At 31.5% G+C, this 20,978-nt stretch overlaps 4 protein-coding genes and 1 non-coding gene across 5 annotated transcripts; all 5 read right to left on the bottom strand.

The window, feature by feature from the left end:
• Nucleotides 1-3,049: 3,049 nt before the first annotated feature.
• On the bottom strand, nucleotides 3,050-5,550 carry LOC124909848 (anthocyanidin 3-O-glucosyltransferase 2-like). The gene is made up of 3 exons (XM_047450480.1): nucleotides 4,914-5,550; nucleotides 4,438-4,445; nucleotides 3,050-3,893 (listed from the first exon to the last, which is right to left on the bottom strand). The coding sequence occupies exons 1-3, from the start codon at nucleotides 5,535-5,537 to the stop codon at nucleotides 3,050-3,052; spliced, it is 1,476 nt and encodes a 491-aa protein (XP_047306436.1). The 5' UTR covers nucleotides 5,538-5,550.
• Nucleotides 5,551-8,169: 2,619 nt separating this feature from the next.
• On the bottom strand, nucleotides 8,170-9,170 carry LOC124909849 (protein LURP-one-related 15-like). Its single transcript, XM_047450481.1, has 4 exons — nucleotides 8,943-9,170; nucleotides 8,546-8,840; nucleotides 8,461-8,495; nucleotides 8,170-8,357 (listed from the first exon to the last, which is right to left on the bottom strand). Exons 1-4 carry the CDS (start codon nucleotides 9,168-9,170, stop codon nucleotides 8,172-8,174), a joined length of 744 nt encoding a protein of 247 aa, XP_047306437.1. The 3' UTR covers nucleotides 8,170-8,171.
• Nucleotides 9,171-12,652: 3,482 nt separating this feature from the next.
• On the bottom strand, nucleotides 12,653-13,470 carry LOC124909850 (protein LURP-one-related 15-like). Its single transcript, XM_047450482.1, has 3 exons — nucleotides 13,240-13,470; nucleotides 12,928-13,161; nucleotides 12,653-12,850 (listed from the first exon to the last, which is right to left on the bottom strand). The coding sequence occupies exons 1-3, from the start codon at nucleotides 13,468-13,470 to the stop codon at nucleotides 12,653-12,655; spliced, it is 663 nt and encodes a 220-aa protein (XP_047306438.1).
• Nucleotides 13,471-14,900: 1,430 nt separating this feature from the next.
• On the bottom strand, nucleotides 14,901-15,911 carry LOC124909851 (protein LURP-one-related 15-like). Its single transcript, XM_047450483.1, has 3 exons — nucleotides 15,690-15,911; nucleotides 15,259-15,584; nucleotides 14,901-15,108 (listed from the first exon to the last, which is right to left on the bottom strand). Exons 1-3 carry the CDS (start codon nucleotides 15,909-15,911, stop codon nucleotides 14,901-14,903), a joined length of 756 nt encoding a protein of 251 aa, XP_047306439.1.
• A 4,741-nt stretch (nucleotides 15,912-20,652) lies between these two features.
• Nucleotides 20,653-20,734, bottom strand: TRNAS-GCU. Its single transcript has one exon. It is a non-coding gene; the product is annotated as a tRNA-Ser (tRNA).
• Between the last annotated feature and the right edge of the window lie 244 nt (nucleotides 20,735-20,978).

Consider the following 20,978-nt stretch of genomic DNA (forward strand, 5'->3'; position numbering starts at 1 on the left):
CAAATGAAGTAATTTGTCCACTTCCTAGCCATTTTAAATTGAGCAAGAAGACGTGTTCATCAACAGAGAAAGAAAATGATGAAATGTCAAGTGTTCCATACTACTCGACTGTAGGGAGTTTGATGTATGCAATGGTTTGCACTAGGCCAAATATAGTGCATGTAGTCGGTATTGTAAGTAGGTTCCTCTCTAATCTAGGAAAACAACATTGGGAACCAGTGAAGTGGATTATTAGATATCTAAGAGGCACTTCCAATTTGTGTTTGAGTTTTGGAATTGGTGAAAATGTGTTAGAAGGTTACACAGATGCTGATATGGCTGGAGATCTAGATCACAAAAAATCCACTTCGGATTATGTGTTTACTTTTGCAAGAGGAGCCGTGTCATGGCAATCCAAGTTGCAAAAATGTGTGGCTTTGTCAACAATAGAAGCATAATACATTACCGCAGCTAAAGCTGGTAAGGAGTTATTGTGAATGATTAGATTTCTCCTAGAGCTTAGTATGCAACAAGAAGATGCAATTGTTTTTTGTGATAGCCAAAGTGCCATAGATTTGAGCAAGAATGCTACATATCATTCCAGAACTAAGCATATTGATGTGAGGTTTCATTGGTTAAGAGATGTAATTGAAAACCAACAGATGAAGCTGGACAAAATCCACACGAATAAGAACTCGTCAGACATGTTTACAAAGATTGTTCCAAAAGACAAGCTCAAGCTTTGTTGTCAGCTTGTCAGCATGAATACCAATTGATGACTTGAAGATCGGTGTGCCTCTCTCCGTGGGCTGGAGGGGGAGATTGTTGGGACTTTGGGTCCAGCCTAATCAGACATTTAATTAAACAAACAAAACCTAAGAATGATGCTCATTCTATCACTTCTAGAGAGAGAAGACATTCTGCAAAGAAGAGAAGAAACATAGGAGAAGAAATAGAGGAAGAAGAAGAGAAAGAGGTAGTAGATCTCTTACATTTTCACTTTCAGGTTCCAATTTCTTATTGTCTTATATCTAGACTAGCTTGAGTCTTAATGAAATTGGTTTTCTCTGTTTGTATACCTCAACTTTGGGTTTAAAGTTTAGAAGAACATTTGTATCCGTTTCTTGTTTATAGTGAAATTTGTCGGTTGGCCCATGGTTTTTTACCCTTCAGGCTGAGAGGGTTTTCCACGTAAATCTGGTGTTGTTTTCTTGTGTGTTTGATCTCCTGTTTTAGATTTGGATAACTGTACATTTACCCATCTCACATCACTTAATTACAGTATAAAAGTATTCTTCGTTTCAAAATTACTAACAAGTCCATTTATAATAGCAACAACTTCTTGGAAGGCTTCTATAGTCCTATTAGGTTAAATTAGATTTTTCTAAATCTTTTAGCCAAACAATTTATGTCTTCCATGTCATCATTGCTACTCTTTTTTTCTGTAAATTCTATAGGTAACAAATAAAATTAAGATAAATTTTAGATATCTATTATGCAAAAAAAAGATCAAGATAAATTTTAGGTGTCTTTACATATTTATGGGCTAATAGGTATAATGCTCACTATATATTCAACTAATTTTTAAATACCTGCATATACATTATATTATTTTAAATTAATCTTTATACATTTATTTTTATTTGAAACTACTCCTTTTATATATATTTTGTTTAAAATTTTTCTCTATTACATTTATTTTTGTTTGAAATAGTTAGAATATCTTTTAAGTAGTACAAAATGAAGAACCTAACTTGATGAATAGTTTAGAGAGTTAAGTTAAAATTTGAAAAAATTTAGTATGTTTTAGGTTTTAATATTAAAATAATATATTATATATTACTTAGACTCGAAATTTTTTGATAAGTCATCAAATAAATATTATATGAGCTCGATCTCATCTCGAATATTAAATAAATTTATTTCGGCTCGAACTCGATCAAAATTAAACTCAAACTCAAACTCGTTGAGGCTCATTTGCAGTTTGTTGACCGAGGCTCATTTGCAGTTATACTATAAACTCTAGGAAAAGGATACAATGTTTAATATTTTGAGCTCAGCCTTACAACATTTGTTTGATTAAAATTTAAAAAGAAAAATAAGATTTTTTTTTAATTTTTTTTTTGATTAAAGACCAAAATACTTTTATTTTTTACTCTCTTAAATGATAAATTATTTTTAAATAATTAAATAAATGATATTTTTAGTATTTTAATTGATAAAAAAGAATAATTAAATTAATGAAGGGAAAAATATATTTTAGATAACTTTAAAAAATCTAAAAACTAAAAAATCAAAAAGTTCTAAGGACTTCAAACCTTAAGTTCTCAGATTTAGATGACAATCTAGGCTCAAATACTAAAAGATTATAGGCTTTTGAGCTCTAAACGTTCTCAACTAATTCAAGTCATTTGATCTATTATTTTTGTTTTTATACCTCAATTAAATGAATTCGAATCACATGATCTATTATTATTATTATTATTATTATTATTATTATTATTATTATTATTATTATTATTATTATTATTATTATTATTATTATTATTACTTTAATTTTTTTAGTTTGAAAAAACACATATAAAAACAAGAAAAATGATAAACTCAACGAAAGATTCAATAAAAGTCCATGAATCAACGTGACATGACAGGTGGGTAGGAGAGAAATTTTTTAAAATATCCCAAAACGGTCATTTTGGATCCCGAAACGGTAATTTCGGGTCCCGAAACGGCCATTTTGAGACAAAAAAAACAATTTTTTTTCTTTCCAAAATGACCATTTCGGGACCCGAACTGAGTGGTTTCGGGACCCAAAATGACTGATTTCGTGACCCAAAATGACTGATTTCGGGACCCAAAATGAGCGCTTTCGGGACGTGTGGACAACTTGGCAGGCCACGTCGGATTCGTGGACCTGTTTTCGTTGAATCTTTCGTTGAGTTTATCCATCCTCTAAAAACAATACCTCTAATATTTAATTTAAGATGGTTTATATATTAATTTTTTTTATTTAATTTATTTATAGAGATGCTCGTAATCATTACATTCACTTAAAATTAAGACCAGTATTCTATATTTTCTTCTTATTAAAAATAATATCATCCACAAACCTACCAACCGCCACATAAGAAGAACCGCCATCCACCACCGCCTTCCTACTTTTCTCACTCATCTCCTTCACCCTCTTCCTCATCTCCAAACAATCCTCACTACTCTCATCCATCAACCGCCGCAACGCGTTTTCAATCACATCCGCCGGCACCAACGTCGACGAATCTTCATCAGACATACTTTGCCTATAATCCATCTTAACATCAACAGACAATCCCACTTCTTTCACCAGAAAAAAAGCATTCATATTCTGTTCCGCCTGAATAGGCCAAGTCGCTGTCGGAACCCCACACCATACCGATTCCAACGTCGAATTCCAACCACAATGCGATACAAAACCACCAACCGCCTCGTGCGACAAAACCTCCATCTGCGGTGCCCATCCGATCACTTTTCCAATCTCTGACATTCGTTCTAGGAAACCTTCCGGTAATACCTCAGATGGGTCTTCGTAATCGCTTGTGATCCATGGTATCTTCTTGTCAGTTAACGATGGTCGCCTGAGTGACCAGAGAAACCGTTTTCCTAGGTTTTCTAATGCGTAGGCTATCTCTTTTACTTGTGCCTCCGGGAAGAATCCCATGCTTCCGAAACAAAGAAAAATAACTGATGATGAAGGTTGATTGTCCAACCATCTTTTAATGTCGGATGACTTTTCATCACTTTCTTTGTTTAGCTTTATGATCGGACCCAACGGGTAAATCGGTGGACTGTTCTCATCCTCCGATAAGATTTTGATGGCGTGTGATTCTAGTTCTGCGAAAGTATTAACCGCAATCCCGTCCACCTGCAATCGAAAATAACTAATTAAATTTTTATTTTTTTAATAGAAAGATAATTTTAAAAAATATCATATTTATAAAATTAAAATATTAAATAAAAATCTAGATGTTAAATAAAATGATAAATTTATAGAAATTAAAATTTTAATTTAGAAAATTCAACTATTTTGAATTTTTAAGATTATTTGAAATACAAAATCGTTTGAGTTTAATAACGACAAAAAGAAAAATATATCAAATTAAATAAATCAATGAAGTAGTATATGAAAATCTAAAAAAAAATAATAATAATAAAAATGATGAGTTGATAAGCAATGCCAAAGAAGAACGTACGTGAAAAAGTGATAATTGACCGTAGACAATTTATATATTATTAAAATAATGAAAAATTCATATAAATTTGTTATTAATTTATAAAAATATATATATATATATATACTAAAGATCAAAAATATAGTTTAAACAAAATGAGATGAAAATAACAAATAAAACATAAAATATACAATATTTAATGAGTTATTAAGTTTGTAAATTTTCGAGAAAAACAATTAATTATCCAACTAACTCTACTGACTTAATAAAAAAATATATTTAACTTCTGGAATATGAGTTCCAATTTCATTTCATTTATAGTTAAGAAAGATTGAATAAATACTTCATAAATAATTACCAAGATAATTCACAATTTTTAGTAGTAAATGATTTATTAAATTTGTTTTACTACTTCCTTTTTTTTAGTTTTCAAAAAAAGTCAAAGCCACATCCTTTACTCTTTTCATTCATAATATCTTCTTTATTTTCTTCAAATCCACTCTAACTCTATTTTTATATATGATCCTTGATTTAGCTAAATAATATACTCTATCATCGACAGGGTGGAATTAAAAATTGAGACACCTCTCAATACTAAAGAAGTCATCAAATATGCTAAAAATATAATATTTTATAATTTGGAGAGATTTTTTAAAAAAAAGTATTAATTTGGCTCAATAATTCAATCCACCATTAAGAAAAGAATCATTTAATTAATGGGAATATTACCTCTCTTAACATATTAAAAAGTTTGAGAAAAGTCTTTGAGCCACCTTCTTTATCCATGATCACCGGCGGTATAACCTTTGCCGGATAACGATTCTTAAAAACCGGCACATCAAGTTCAAAATCAGTTCCATCAAAATCGACAATATTCTGGCCATGATCTTGAATTGTCTGGAAATGCCACATAAGTCCGATGAATGAGACACCAGACGAGAAAAAGACATGGCCAGGAACATTAAACCCCTTGGCGACATCTACCATTCCTATGCAGAACATGTCGAAGATGAACCCGGCGAGCCGGCCCGAATCGGAACGGTTTATAATTTCTCGTTCGACTGTTTCCTTAACAATAGGTTTGTGGAGATCCAAGAAATTTAACATGGCGTGAGGATCCGGCACCGAATCTTGAGTGTCTAGACTGATTTCGAGGAACCGAATACGGTCGGCATCGGAAAGGGAGGTGATTATAGAAGGTAAATCGACGGGTGGCCCGCCTTTGATCTTGATGATGAGAAAAGTGGTTGAAAGATTTGGGTATCGAGACATTAGAAGATTTCCCATTTCAACCATGGAAATCAAATGACCTACTCCAAAGAATGGGATCAAAACCAACTCAATCTTCTCCATTATTTTTCAATCTCTATCTAGTCATAGCTACTTGGTTTTCCTATATATATATATATATATAAATTAGGCCTAGAATCCAATTTGAATTTTAATTACTCTCTAATGGTTTCTTAATGACTGGTTTTTGTATATATTTATATATATAAATTAGGCCCTACTCCAATTTGAATATTAATTACTCTCTTATTGTTTCCTAATCATGATTCATTTGATTAACTTGATATTTTATTTTCTTATATTCTCTCTCTCAATACATATTTCGGTGAAATATAATTTTATTTATTGTTTGAAATATTTGATATAAATTCATTCAATACTGTTTCGTTGTTTATTTTTCTTATCTATATATATACAATGATGCTTAATTTTTAAAGTGTCCGGATTGGCGGGTCGAGAGCTGTGGTTAATTTGGATACTTGGGTCGGATTGTGGGTTGACCCGTTTTTAAATTTAAAACGGTTAAAAATAAAATTAAAAGTGCTAGAGGTATGTTTCGAACTTGCAACCTAACAAAACAAATACAACTCTTTAACCAACTAGGCTACAAAGACTTTATATTTTAAATTCAACACCAAATTTGATAAACGCGGGACGTTTTAATATTAATATAAGTTCATCTTTTTAACTAACTAATCTATATAGGTGTTGAGTAAATGGATACTTGGGTCGGATTGTGGGTTGACCCACCCATAAACTTAAAACGGTTAAAAATAAAATAAAAAATGTTATTCGTAATTTTTTTTCACGATTTTTATATTAATACTCGTGCAAATGCACGGGAAAAATGCTAGTTATACTTTATTTCATCGTTTGAAAACTTAAATGCTTTCATTTTTTAGTGTCTTTCTACTAATTATCGTTTAAGAACTCAAATGAGTTCATTTTAGGATTGATTCTCGACCAATTACATTAGTTAACGATACGAATGTTGAAATTTTTAATTTTATAAATTATTTGTATAATTATAATATATATATAATTCTTAATTAATTAAATGAGAATTAATATCATATAAAAATAATATCAATTTATTCTATAAAAAAATTATTTTATCTAATTATTAATAATATTTTTAAAATAATAATAGAATATTTAATAATTTAATATTATTATTTTTTATAAATTAATTTAGTTGGTTAGATATTTGAATCTGGGTTGAACATATATATATATATATGCACACTAAATAAAAAAAGTGCTAAAGACTCTGTTTGGTGTGCACGCCAAACAAAGTGTTAGACTTCAAAACCTTAATATTATTAAAAGAGACTAACAGCTAAGGCCGACTAAAAGAGAACCACAACATTTTAATATTAATAATGAAAATCATTTTTTATGTTCATTGACCTAATAAAAAGAGATACGGTGTATATATATATATATATATATATATATATATATATATATATATATATATATATATATTTTGTAAAATCCTAATAAAAAGTTCTTATCAAATTTAGGGTATATTCTATTTGAGTTTATTGAAATAAACTTAATTTATTTAAAAAAATATTAAGTTGAATGATTTTAATAGTGTATTTTTTGATAAAAAAATAAACTTATATTAATATATATAATGATAAAATAAATATACTTTTTAAAATAAATATATTTTTAAAATATTTTAATAAATAAACTATATGATGTGATTAATTAAAAACATATTTAATTATAATTAGATTTAAAAAGAAGACAAATCAAACTAACAATTAGCTATGCCACATATATCACAAGCTTTTACATATATGTTATTTTCAATAAATTTTTTTTTTGCCTAATCATTAAATTTTCATAAGCTTAAAACTGGAAAATTTTATCTATTAAACTTTTGTAGGCTCTTCAAGTAATATTTAATTTTAACTTCCTTAAACTGACTCTTAAAATATTTTGATAAAGTTCTATTTGAGTTTATTTTTAAATTCTAACACTTTAAATTGATAATTTTTAGATATTCCTTTAATAATTTTCGACATTAATCGCATGTAATAGCATTTAAATATTATTTTACATTTTTAAATGTAATAAAAACATATAAATATCTAGAATTTAAAAAATAATTAATTAATCAAAACGTACTAAAATCAAATTTTTAAAGAAATAATTAAATTTTATTTTAAGTAATTCCCTAATTATTTGATAAAAATATTGTAACAAATTATTACTCACAATAATTTAGGAGGGACAAATTGTATGTTGAAGATAAATTAGAATTGAAATTATTAATCGATAAATTTCTTTTTAGATATTGATGTTATTCTTCTTAATATTGTTCTAGTTGATCTTCATCAACAAGTAGATTGTGATATTGTACAACTATATATATCACAAACATATTGAGGTCCAAATAGAGTGGCCTCTAATCTGATTACACCAACTCTCATACTTTCCATTTTATTAAAAGCATAAAATTGAACATTGTTCTTATTCATTGATGGAGATATATATTATTGAGATAATAACTTAACTATAATAATTGATAAGACTTTAATATTTATAATATATATATTTAAAATACCAAATAAATACAAATGATTAAATAAATTTATTTTCATTAACATTTCAACCATTTATTATTAACAAAAGAAAATTGAAGCATGTAATTTGGAATTCCTTTATCACAATTGCATTACATTAAAAAAATACAGTTTCAACAGTTTCGACAATTTTATCAGCTGCTTCCTTAACAAAAGTGTCAATATCGTGGAGGATAACAAGCATTGCAATTATGAACACATGGTCTACATTTGGATTCACCGTGACCTTAAAATTAGTTTTCCCCAATGATAAGAACTTTTCCGTCGTCGTCTTCTCACACATCTGTCACTTATTTTAAACATAATATCATTAATAAAATTAACATAAATAAAAACAGTATAACAAAAGAGTTGTTTTCTTTTGATCATATAATTATAATGATAACGACGGTCTTGTTTGCGTCGTTAATAGATGTTGTGACTGTGAGAGGTATTAGTGAGGAATTTTTCTATAGTTAGATATGTTTTAGCAACGAAAAATAGATATAACAAGCGTTTTTACTAGTGGAGGTGTTGATGTAATAACTATTACCTGGGCAATAATGGATTTAGAGTTTCCATGTCCAGTGTATACAATGCAAGATCCCTTAAAAAAACTTCCTTTTAACCTAAAATCGGACTTTTCTTCTCTCTCGTTATTTGCTAAGAACACGTTCAACTTTATCTCGAACTGCAGACATGAGGTCGTTACCGTAGTGAACAAAAGATCCTTCTTGTCATGACTGTCTCCCCTAAACACTTGCCATCTTGAATGTATAGTTCTCATCTGTTCTTACAAATTAATATTACTTATTATTCAAATTTTGGACATGAATATCATGGTGATATGAAATCAAGTGACATGCAGATCATTTTTAAACTGAAGTACCTTCTGGCGTAGAGTGATTATGGGATTTCCCGCTATATCATGAAGAACCCGACGGCCGTGAAGAGACCACTTGACTTTTACTTTGAACAAATCATTATTACTATCATTAACATCGGTGACCTTGAAGTTGTCGGTTGTCAAAGCAAGGGCCTTTCTAACGATCCCAAGCTCCACTGGTTGGTCCGATTTGCAGTACTCTGGCCCGACCACGGGAAATGGTTCGGCCATCTAAGATATTAAGGTTATGATTATGGTTAACTTATGGGACTAATTAAGAGAAGAGAGATTAAAGGTTTTAATCTATAAGTAGTACAACTAACAACTAGCAGCAAGAAGGTTGGCCTATTTAATTGGATTAGTCTTAATCATTTTGAGATAAGAAATATTCTCCTACATTAATTTGTTATTTGATATTCGACTATAAGTTTGAGGACTATATGTATTTGGTCTTGTTTATTTATTTTTTATTTTTTATTTTTTAAGTTTGGCTAGTTCAACTAATTAAATATGTTGGTTGACTAAAAACAAACATTATATATGTTTCTGGTCAGCATGTTGCAAGCCCAATATGGCTTTTTTACTCTATTTTTTTTTGTCTTCGAATGCCCAATATGATTTGATTATTAGCTTATGGATACATATTTTATTGTTGCAAAACAAAATAAATTTATTAGATAGGGCCGGGTTAAAGCTAGCTATAGATTATGATCTATAATAACCATTATAATAATAGAGACAAGGATACAAAAACTTCAATGATTAATATCGATCGATCCATGACTGAGTCTTTTTTGTATGTGTTGTGGTATATTAATTTAATGAGGTAGAGGTTATATTTAATCATTAATAGCTACGTTTCTCCAACATTGTTTGATTTAGTTTATTCTTTTATATTTATTTGTTAAATTTATTTGAATTATAAACGTTAAATATGTTTATATTACGTTTAATCAATTTAATTTATTATTTTATTTGTTTACATATTATCATGTTATTACTAAACTATTGTAACAACTTATTAACAATAAATTAAACCATACCATGATTAGGGTCTGAAAAAATATCATTCTTATTTTTTATTTATCTTAATTATATGTTATATTGAAAACATATAATAGTTTTATATCTAGATTAACAATAAGTAGTAATCTATCTAAGTTGTTTTAAATACTTTTTAGTTATAATATCAAATCTTGTATAAAACAATTTTAAAAAATTATTTTTATAAGGAATCGGGAGAGGTGGGGCTACCTAGCTTGATCGCCTCACCCAAGGGCCGTCCTGCCCATAATTTAGGGACAAATTGTATGTTGATGATAATTAGACTTGAGACTATTGGATTTTCCAAGGACTTGGTAGGAAGATGGTTAAGGATGAAGACTTTTGAAGAAGATAATGATGTTAATGTTTCAAATAGCATTCTTGTGCTATTAACAAATAGATAGTAATATATTGTACAATGATATAAATTTTTCTTTTTTTGTATTAAGGAATAAATTAAACATTAATTGTTCTCATTTATTGACCGAAATATTATGAAAAAACTATCTTAACTAAAATTGTTAAAAATTTAATATATTTCTTGATTATTTAAAATGTGAAATAAATACAACAAATTATTTTCATTATCATTTCACCCATTTAGTATTGGGAATAAACATTACTCAGAATGTGGATATATATATATAATTTTTGAATTAAGGATTAAAAAAAACACCAGAAAACCGTTAACATTGGTAATTAATCGATTGTATCTATTCTGAATAATACATTTTTTATCGGTTAAATGGTTCGGTTTTCGATTGAACAATTTTTCTAATAGTTTAACCGTTAATTAGGTAATAATAAATTATAAATTTATAATTTATATCAATTATTTTTTTAATATTTAATCATTTATATATATATATTAGTTATTTTTAAATTTTAAATTATAATTTTATATAATTGTTTTTATAAAAGAAATTATAATTTATATAAAACTAAAAAAAATATATTTAAAAACACTTAAATAGTTTAATTGAAATATGTAAAATTATTTATATAATATTATTAGAATTATAATTTTAAGAAATTTAATTATGATTAAATATGATAAAGTTCTTTAAAAATTGAATTAACTGGTTAAACCCAGTTAATCGACCGAAATTGATAGAACCAGAACCGATAAAATCGATACTAATACTGTTCAGTTAACCGGTTTATAAAATAAAGAGTAAAATCGGACTTAACTGAGTTAAACGGTTAACCGAACATCCATATAATTATGTCACATTTAAAAATACATTTGTAGCAACTTTAGTGGGCTTTCGTGTGGAGAATAACAACTAGTACAATTATAAATACGTTTGGATTCATTATGAAATAATCTTTCTTCAATACAATTTTAAACCTCGTACCATTAATAAAATCAATTATTATTAACATGAATAAAAATAATATAACAAAAAAGAGTTATTTTCTTTTCTTTTAATCATATATTTAAAATGATGAATATTAAGACGGTCTTGTTTCCGTCGTTAATCGTTAGAGGTATTAGCGACGGAGTTTCCGTCATTAGATATGTTTAACACATATAAGTAGAGGGATTTTTACTAGTGAAGGTGTTGATGTATATAATAACTAATACTTCAGTAATAATGAATTTGGAGTTTCCATGTCCAGTGTATATGATGCAAGATCCCTTAAAAAAAGAAAAAGCTCTCACAATCTGTATCCAATCCTAGAACTATATATAGATGGACAAACATATATACCAGCCAACTTCAACTGATCAGACAGACGCACGTTCCTGCTTCCTACGAACACTTGATGATCGATCATAAGCTATTTATTAATTACTAGATCATGTAAAAACTTTCGCAATAATTTTTTGAGTCACCAATCACAAATTATATATAGTAAGCAACACAAGTAAAACGTTCATGCCCAATAATGTAGAGAAAAATATGGTGATTTGTTTTCTATTTTTTACGGATTTTATTAAATTAGTCTGATCATCCACCGAAGAGGGAAGGCAGTAGGTCGATGGAATTTAATTTCCTCAACAACACAGAGCTTCGGAATTAGCTCGTCACTAACATCTTATTTAGAATACTTAATCTTATTAAAATAGTTTATTTTAAAATATGTTATTACTTATTTTTATTTATAATAAAATAGTTAAGTTAACATGTATAATATATATTATTAATAAGACTTTATAAATTATATGTGTTTGGCTGCTGGTTGTTTTAGTAGGCAATTCATGTATAGTTTGACTCACCCCCAGCTGCAACATTTTTTCTTAAAAATATAACATATTTTGTATTTAGTTTCTTATTTATTTTATATATATATATATATATATTTATATATATATATTTTGTATTTAGTATATTTAAAATTGACATTAACGTTACCGACTCCATTTATTTTATGGTGTCACAATATGTGTTGCTCACAAAAAAATTCATTACACAAATTTGTATTTGGTCGAGACAAATTCTGTTCACTTCATTTAGGGATATGTTATAGAAGTAACTTGAATTTTATAATTAAATGAAATAACATGATCAAATTTTGTCTCACTTGGGTGGTTATATATAAAATTAATATAAATCAAACTATTTACAATAAAATATCAATCCATAACAAAGTTTATTTGAAAAAATATTCATCCAAATCAAACTAAGGAATATATAATGAACAAGTCCTTAATCCATAGGGCTCTAACTCAATAAGAGCAAGGAAGATGTTGCTGCAGTTGCTGTTGATGCATGCATAATTTCATCAGTTGTGTTAATATTATCAAGAATTGCAATGAGTGCCACTATAAATGCATAGTCCACGTTCGGATACACTGTCACAATGAAATTATCTTTCCCCAACAATATGCTCTTCATTGTAGAACCAATGTTCTTATGCATCTGCATTTCCATTTTCAAATAATCACAATAATCAATCAATCAAAGAAGGGTGTTTCATTATATAATTAATCAATTACTTGAGCAAGAATGGATTTGGACTGTCCATCTCCAGAGTATACGATGTAAGATCTCTCAGAATAACTTCCTTCCAAACTAAAATCCGGGACTTCTTGTTTCATGTTGTTTGTCAAGAACACGGCCATCTTTGTCTTGAATTGAGCCCACGAGCTCGTTTTAGCTGTGAAGAGAAGGTCTTTCTCGTCGTGGCTGTCTCCCCTGAAAACTTGCCATCTTCCATGCAATGTTCTTATCTATATATAGTGGTGATTCTAATAATTATTTATATATCTAGAGTAACATCATTGAGAAAAAGTGGAAACAAGCAAAACCTTTTGTCTTAGAGTAACAACGGGATTTCCTGCAGGATCAAGAAGGATCCTACGGTCGTGAAGAGACCATTGGACTTCTAATTTGAACATAACATTCTCTAATATGTCGGTGACAATGAGGTTTCCGGCTGTCAAAGCCTCGGCCTTTCTCACAATCACGAGGTCCACTGGGAACTCCGATATGCAGTACTTCGATCCCACGACTGCAAGTGGAGTACTCGGTTGTGCCATCACAGAAAGAGATGCAGAGAATTAGTTGACAGAAAACAGATAAGGAAATGGAGATAGCTGTTTCCTGTCTTTTGAGTTTGGCCTTTTAGACTTTGTTCTTGCTGGTTCAAAATAAAAAAATATTAGAATATTATAAACCCCATAAATTTATATATAATAATGGATCAAATAAGTATTTTATACCATATATTATTGGAAGATTAGAAATAATCAATGAGAAGATAGTAACAAAAATTATCGGGGTGCAATGACACACCTAGACAACAAAAACAATGACAATGATCATGATCATGATAAGATTCTAATTCAAGCTAATTAAATTCTAATAAAAGAATTTCATCATTCTTACACTCATTGTTTATTTGTCATTGAATTTATCAACTGATGAAACAAACAAAATCATGTTATGAAACGGTAAATATACTACAACATTTTGCAAAATCATTTAAAAACATCGATTGCGAGTTTTATAGAATTATTTGTGCACGGAAGATCGATATAGCTAGTTCAACCAACACACCTTCATTAATATCTACAATGAATCATTAAAAAAAAGAATGTATCAGACCATAATCATCTTCCTCAATCTATTGTAGATTCTACTTTTTGCATGTTTTTCAACTTCTTCCTTGTAATTTTTTTTGTAACTTTTATTAGAAAGAAAAAAGAATGCTTGCAAGAGTTTGGGTGTTATTTGATCTTTGATTATAGGTTTGGGGGACTATATATTTGATCTTGTTCTTTATACTTATTTTTTATGTTTGGCTAGTTCAATTAATTAAATATGTTGGTTGACTAAAATTAAACAAACTTTATATATGTCTCTGGTTAGCATATTGGTGCCTAATATGTTTTACTTTTAACTTTTCTTCGGATGCCCAATATTATTTGATTATTAGCTTATGGATACATATTTTATTGTTGCAAAGAAAAACAAAATTATTAGCTAGTTAGGGGTGAAGTCAACTACAGATTTGTGATCTTTAATAACCATTAATAAGGGTTAATTAGTAGAGGCAAGGATACAAAAACTTTAATGATTAATATCAATCATCTCCATTTCTAATAGTCTACCACATTTTTAGTCTAACGGCAAAAAGAAGCGAATATTTTTAGCCTCTCTCGAAGTCTTAATTTGAGCTTGTCTGAGGTTATATTTAACGAGGCTATTGAATTTTCCTAGCGAATAAAGGAAAGATGGATATAAAGCTTTGACAGATAAGGATGAAGACTTTGATGAAGATATGGGTGTTATTTATATTTCAAGACTATTTAAAATGCCAAAAAATACATAAATTTACTTTCATTAACATTTCATACATGTAATATTGACAAAACAATCCAAGCTTATTCGGTATGCAAGAAGAACATTGATTGTTCCAAACATATATATATATATATATAACTTTGAATCCCTATATCACAATTAATTAGGTCACATTTAAAAGTGCATTTTTAGCAACTTTAGCGGCTTCCATACAAATAGTGTCAATATTGTCGAGGATAACAACAAGTGCAATTATGAATACGTAGTCTACGTTTGGATTCACTGTCACCCTAAAATTATCTTTCCCAAACATTACACTCTTTAACGTCGTCTTCTTACTCATCTGTCTACGTAGTCTACGTTTGGATTCACTGTCAGTAAAATAAATTAATATTAACATAAATAAAAATAATATAACAAAAGAGTTGTTTTCTTTTCTTTTAATCATATATTTATAATGATGAATATTAATGAAGGTCTTGTTTCCGTCGTTAATAGATGTCGTCAGAGATATTAGCGACGGATCTAACGACGTCGTTAGATAGGTTTTAACACAGAAAATAGATATATCAAGGGTTTTTATTAGTGAAGGTGTTGATATAACAACTATTACTTGGGCAATAATGGATTTGGAGTTTCCATGTCCAGTGTATATGATGCAAGACCCCTTCGAAAAGCTTCCTTTTAACCTAAAATCAGGCTCTTCCTCTTTCTCGTTTTTTACTAAGAACACGTTCAACTTTATCTTGAACTGCAGACATGAGCTCGTTACAGTCGTGAACAAAAGATCCTTTTTGTCGTGACTGTCTCCCCTGAACACTTGCCATCTTGAATGCATAGTTCTGATCTGTTATTACATATTAATATTCATTATTATTCAAATTTTGGATATGAATATTATGGTGATATGAAATCAAGTGACATGCAGATCGGTTTGAAACTTATAAAGTACCTTCTGGCGGAGAGTGATAATGGGATTTCCCGCTGTATCATGAAGGATCCGACGGTCGTGAAGAGACCACTTGACTTTTACTTTGAACAAATCATTATCATTCACATCGGTAACCTTGAAGTTTCCCGATGTTAAAGCTAGGGCCTTTCTCACGATCCCCAGCTCCACTGGATGGTCCGATATGCAGTACTCTGGTCCGACCACGGGAACCTGTTCTGCCATCTAAGATATGGTTATGGGACTAATTAAGAAAAGAGAAATTACAAGTTTTAATTTATAAGTGGTAGCATCTACCAACTAGCAAGAAGGTTGGCCAATTAAATTGGATCAGTCTTAATCATTTTGAGATAAGCAATGCCCACATTCTAATTTAATTTGTTAAAGGAATGAATGTTGCATTAGTCAACCGTAGGCGAAAGTTGCATAATTTGTTGTTAGGGTTAATATAACCCTTATAGAAAAAAAAATTAAATTCCCAATTGGGTAGTACTTATTTGGTCAAATAATCTTTAGGTCATCTAAATAATCTTTACTAAATAAATTTTGGATTATAAGTATATTTCATCTGGCATGAACATCCACATTAGGGAAAAGGGATGGAAGTGAGAGTACTTCTCGTGAGTTATTTAGGTTAACTGAGTAGAATCATGTCAAAATTATGTGGAGACTCATAGTCATAAGAACTATATCTTCATGGTGTTCGATTTTTCGTACACGGACAATTTACAAAATAAGATAAAAAGAATCATGTCAAAATTTTGATTTGCGAGGAAGGTATATTGGACAGACCTGTTCATGAGGAAACTATTGTTACTTCTTGTTGGCGCATTGACAATTATACTAAGAAGAAGGATGGAATCAGAAAAGTGGAATGAAATTGATATTGTCTTTTTGAGGATTTTTTATGCACTTTTATATAACTTGCTTTGTAATGATTAATTTTTCTCAATGTGTTAGGAGTTTTAATTATGGCCGAGCCTTTCAAGTTCTTTAATTCAAGAAACGGGTTCTTGATGTTCGGGACCGATGATGGAATTCAACACTCTAGCGCAGCGGACATAGAATTAGAGGTGAATTCGAGGTTAGGGAGAGAAGAGCCGAGGGGGAGGGGAGAAATACCACTAGTTTACACCTAGCGGTCCAAGAAGGGGAGGAGGGCCGAGAGATAACTTAAACACCAAGTTCCAAAATATCAATTCATAACCCCAAAAAGTGGGGTGGGCATCACCATTTAAAGAGGTTGGTTTACCCAAAAGTATTCGGTTACAACTACTTCCAACATAACAGAATTCGGTTTCAAAGAAAGATAAAAGAGAAAGTAAACAAAACAGAATTATTCCATAAAAAATATAAACGGGCCCATATAGGCACTTGGGCCGAGAGACGGATGAATAAAATATTTTAGGACCGAGGTTTTTGATGAGCAGCCCGTAACATTATCCCCCCCTTCGAAGTTCGTCGCCCTCGACGAAAAGAACGCGGACTGGTCAGCCTCTAATATGCATCTTCAACTTCAAAACTATTGCTTCGGTCGGGCTTCGGCATTTTCAGCAAAGGTCGCAACATAAGACCGTATTTTCACAAAAAAACTTTCGGCAGAATCGCTTCAGTAGTGGAACTGGCCGGGTCCCTGCGGTCCTTTGCGCTGCTGGGTCGCTTGCCACTCCGCCCCTGTCTAGAATTTCTGTACACCCAAGGTCGAGTTTTTCAGTGTTTAGAGCTGGCCTAGGTTGCTGCAATGTCCCCTGCGCCTGGTGCAAAAATAATTGTAAAAATAATTTCTTCCAACTTCGATTAAACTCCATACTTGGCTCAAAAATCCAGGCCAAGTCTTTTTCCCGAACCAGCATAACAGCAGCATCGAATGAGCCATAGCTTCTAATTAGATCATTAGGAATATCTTTCAAGGTCATTGCAGCTAGTGAAACAGTTTGGCCTTCGGGCTTACTCTTTACTTGCATTTTGGCAGCAACAATATATTCATCTAAGGTCTTTTCCAACTGGTTTCCATGCATCAAACTGGCCTGCGACCGAGGAATCTCTTTAAGGACCGTGGTTCTGTCTTGCTTATCATAGGATAGGGTCAGCTTTTCAAAGTCCCAAGAAGACGGGCCTAGAGTAATCAGCCATTCAATTCCCAACACAATATCATAACCGTCCATGGAAATTACCTTCATTTCTGTTTGGTATTCATTGCCTTCCATCGACCACTTCAAGTCCTTGCAAACACTAGAACATAAAACATTAGATCCATCAACCACTCTAACCGATTGTACCTGGGTTGCTATGCTTTTGTGGTCTATTTTCTCCAAAATCCTGCTATTGATAAAATTGTGGGTGCTGCCTGTATCGATCAAGATCACCACCGGCAGGTTCCCAACTTTGCCAAGAATCTGGAGCGTTTGGAAGGCTTTAGACCCGGTCAAGGCATGTAAGGATATGGCTGGTTCATCCCTTGAGCCGAGCAATGAAGGTAAATCATCCAAAACAGGTTCTTGGTCAGGTTCTTGATCTTCTTGATTGGCCGAAACCATGAATAACTTGGATTTACACCTATGGTTTGGTTGCCATTTTTCATTGCAAGAATAGCATAGACCCTTCTTTCGCTTTTCATCCATTGAGGCTGAGTCTAATTGCTTAACATGGCCCTGGTTTGCATTTGAAGAGGACCCATATGATGAATTCTTGAAGTCAGTATTAGTGCTCGGCCCGGCTGTGTTGGTATTGGACGGTGTGGGCAGCAATGATGTTTCAGCGCTGTACAAGTTACCACTGCTCATTAAGGACCGATATGTTGCTTCTTGGACTTTAGCCATGGCCATTGCTTCGTTTAAAGAATCTGGAAATCGCAGCCTGATGCAGTTTCCAATTTCTTCCCTTAGACCGGACAAGTAACAATCAATGACGTAGTCCCTTGGCATATGTAACAACTTTTGAGAGATCGACATGTACCGAAGATTATATTCTTGAACCGTCCCAACCTGTTTTAAATTCATTAACTGTCTCATTGGTGTATCATGTATTGATGGCCCAAATTGAGTCATAAGGTCTCTCTTGAACACGGCCCAAGATAGGGCCTCCATTTGATTTCGGTTTTGAAGATATGACCTGTACCACATTCTTGCTTCTCCAGAAAAATGAATAGGGGCAATTTCTAGTTTCGTGGCATCCCTAGTTTTATCCACCCTGAAAAATTGCTCGGCAGATATTAGCCAGCCCTCGACATCCGACCCATCAAACCGAGGAAAATCGACCTTGGTTAGCCGAGTAGGAGGAGCATAGTGTTGATCGCGGTTCTGGACAGGGTGCGGGGGCCTAAATGGTGAAGGACCGTGGCAAGAATTATCATCATAGGGTCTGTGGCGGGGTTCTTGCACGTTTCCAGATGCCCCGCTTTCAAGGGCCGCCGTTCTTTCTTCAGCAACATCAAATCTACGGTCTATGGCAGCTTGCATTGCTGCTGTTTGCTGGGACAAGTTTTCAATCAGGGCCTTGAGCGCATCCATTTCCGATTGCTGGCGAGTTTCTACCATGTTGAGAATCGGCCAGCTCTGATACCAAGATGTTAGGAGTTTTAATTATGGCCGAGCCTTTCAAGTTCTTTAATTCAAGAAACGGGTTCTTGATGTTCGGGACCGATGATGGAATTCAACACTCTAGCGCAGCGGACATAGAATTAGAGGTGAATTCAAGGTTAGGGAGAGAAGAGCCGAGGGGGAGGGGAGAAATACCACTAGTTTACACATAGCGGTCCAAGAAGGGGAGGAGGGCCGAGAGATAACTTAAACACCAAGTTCCAAAATATCAATTCATAGCCCCAAAAAGTGGGGTGGGCATCACCATTTAAAGAGGTTGGTTTACCCAAAAGTATTCGGTTACAACTACTTCCAACATAACAGAATTCGGTTTCAAAGAAAGATAAAAGAGAAAGTAAACAAAACAGAATTATTCCATAAAAAACATAAACGGGCCCATATAGACACTTGGGCCGAGAGACGGATGAATAAAATATTTTAGGACCGAGGTTTTTGATGAGCAGCCCGTAACACAATGCTACATATAAACTTGTCTTGTTTTAAACTAGTTTTGAGACAATTTGATATTCTTTCTTTATATGTTTGGTTTGACTATCTCAAATTTAAATATGTTAAAGAATCACATTCCTTTCAATCACAGGTCGTACCTCAATGTTAATATTTGATTTTTTCTAAGTCCCCTTGTTTTATGTTGTGTTATGGTATGGTTTGTATTTTGGGTATTTTTGGTTGTTACTTTATTAGAACCAATCAGAGGAATATATTGTCACCTAGGTTACTACAAATAAAACGAGCATATGTGATCAAAAAATATACAAAATATATAGATTTGATATTCAACTTATTCTAACATATTATTTACCTTATAGCATTCTATTATTTGTGGAATAAAATTTATCTATTATAAATTTTTGAATCGATATTTTCAAAGATAAGTAGATTGTAAGGGATCTATGTAATTGACGTTGTGTGGTTGAGAGCCTCTTGATTCTATAGGAGCGCCTGTATGATTCTTGTGACTTTATGAAAAAAATGTTACATTGTGATAAGTCGATGTTGTATGTATCATAAGGATGATAAATCGACGACTCGCTTACTTTTGTATTGTCAATGGTAGCTAGTATCCGAAGTCTTGTATGGAGTATGATTGTGATTCAGTAGGTGATGCCCACGCGCGACTGATATTACATGAATATATATTTGTGTTACTATACCCATTATTTTTTTGATGAACTATCATCTAGTTGGAGAGAAATCGTTAAAACTTCAATGATTATAATCGTCCGATTCGTATCATTGATAATGATATTATTATGACGTTTTCTGATATTTGTCCTGGAAAATCGGTGGAGTTAATCAGAGAGTTATTCGTTCTTTTTGAGAATCTACGAGCTCGATAAGAATAACACTATACATAAAAATAATTACGTCGCCTGAGAGATTCGAACTCTCGCGGGGAAACCCCATGTACTTAGCAGGCACACGCCTTAACCACTCGGCCAAAGCGACTTGATGTATGTTTAATGTAATGATTTATAAAAGAACGAAATGAATGAATTGTGAGGGTGAAATGAATGAATTGTGAGTTAGTGTGTATTTTTAGTTTAACCCAAGCTATATCCCATCATAGACTTCACTGTGCCTTTGACCTTTCTGAAACAACTCTAATAAATTGGGGATGAAATGGGAAAAGGAATTACGATATCATCACGTCATTGATGAAAAAGTATGAGAAATGATAAAATAGAGAGAA

The sequence above is a fragment of the Impatiens glandulifera genome, chromosome 7 (assembly GCF_907164915.1).
Source record: "Impatiens glandulifera chromosome 7, dImpGla2.1, whole genome shotgun sequence".
Lineage (NCBI taxonomy): Eukaryota > Viridiplantae > Streptophyta > Magnoliopsida > Ericales > Balsaminaceae > Impatiens > Impatiens glandulifera.

What these genes read in the sequence shown, in the direction of transcription:
- LOC124909849 (XM_047450481.1), bottom strand. Translation starts at nt 9,170, where the DNA reads ATGGCCGAACCATTTCCCGTGGTCGGGCCAGAGTACTGCAAATCGGAC. An exon ending in TAATCACTCTACGCCAGAAG is followed by an intron (nt 8,841 to 8,942) that starts GTACTTCAGTTT and finishes TTGTAAGAACAG; the next exon opens with ATGAGAACTATACATTCAAG. An exon ending in ACGACGCAAACAAGACCGTC is followed by an intron (nt 8,358 to 8,460) that starts GTTATCATTATA and finishes AATAAGTGACAG; the next exon opens with ATGTGTGAGAAGACGACGAC.
- LOC124909850 (XM_047450482.1), bottom strand. Translation starts at nt 13,470, where the DNA reads ATGGCACAACCGAGTACTCCACTTGCAGTCGTGGGATCGAAGTACTGC. An exon ending in TTGTTACTCTAAGACAAAAG is followed by an intron (nt 13,162 to 13,239) that starts GTTTTGCTTGTT and finishes CACTATATATAG; the next exon opens with ATAAGAACATTGCATGGAAG. An exon ending in CCAAATCCATTCTTGCTCAA is followed by an intron (nt 12,851 to 12,927) that starts GTAATTGATTAA and finishes ATGGAAATGCAG; the next exon opens with ATGCATAAGAACATTGGTTC.
- LOC124909851 (XM_047450483.1), bottom strand. Translation starts at nt 15,911, where the DNA reads ATGGCAGAACAGGTTCCCGTGGTCGGACCAGAGTACTGCATATCGGAC. An exon ending in TTATCACTCTCCGCCAGAAG is followed by an intron (nt 15,585 to 15,689) that starts GTACTTTATAAG and finishes ATGTAATAACAG; the next exon opens with ATCAGAACTATGCATTCAAG. An exon ending in CTAACGACGTCGTTAGATCC is followed by an intron (nt 15,109 to 15,258) that starts GTCGCTAATATC and finishes TTTTACTGACAG; the next exon opens with TGAATCCAAACGTAGACTAC.
- LOC124909848 (XM_047450480.1), bottom strand. Translation starts at nt 5,537, where the DNA reads ATGGAGAAGATTGAGTTGGTTTTGATCCCATTCTTTGGAGTAGGTCAT.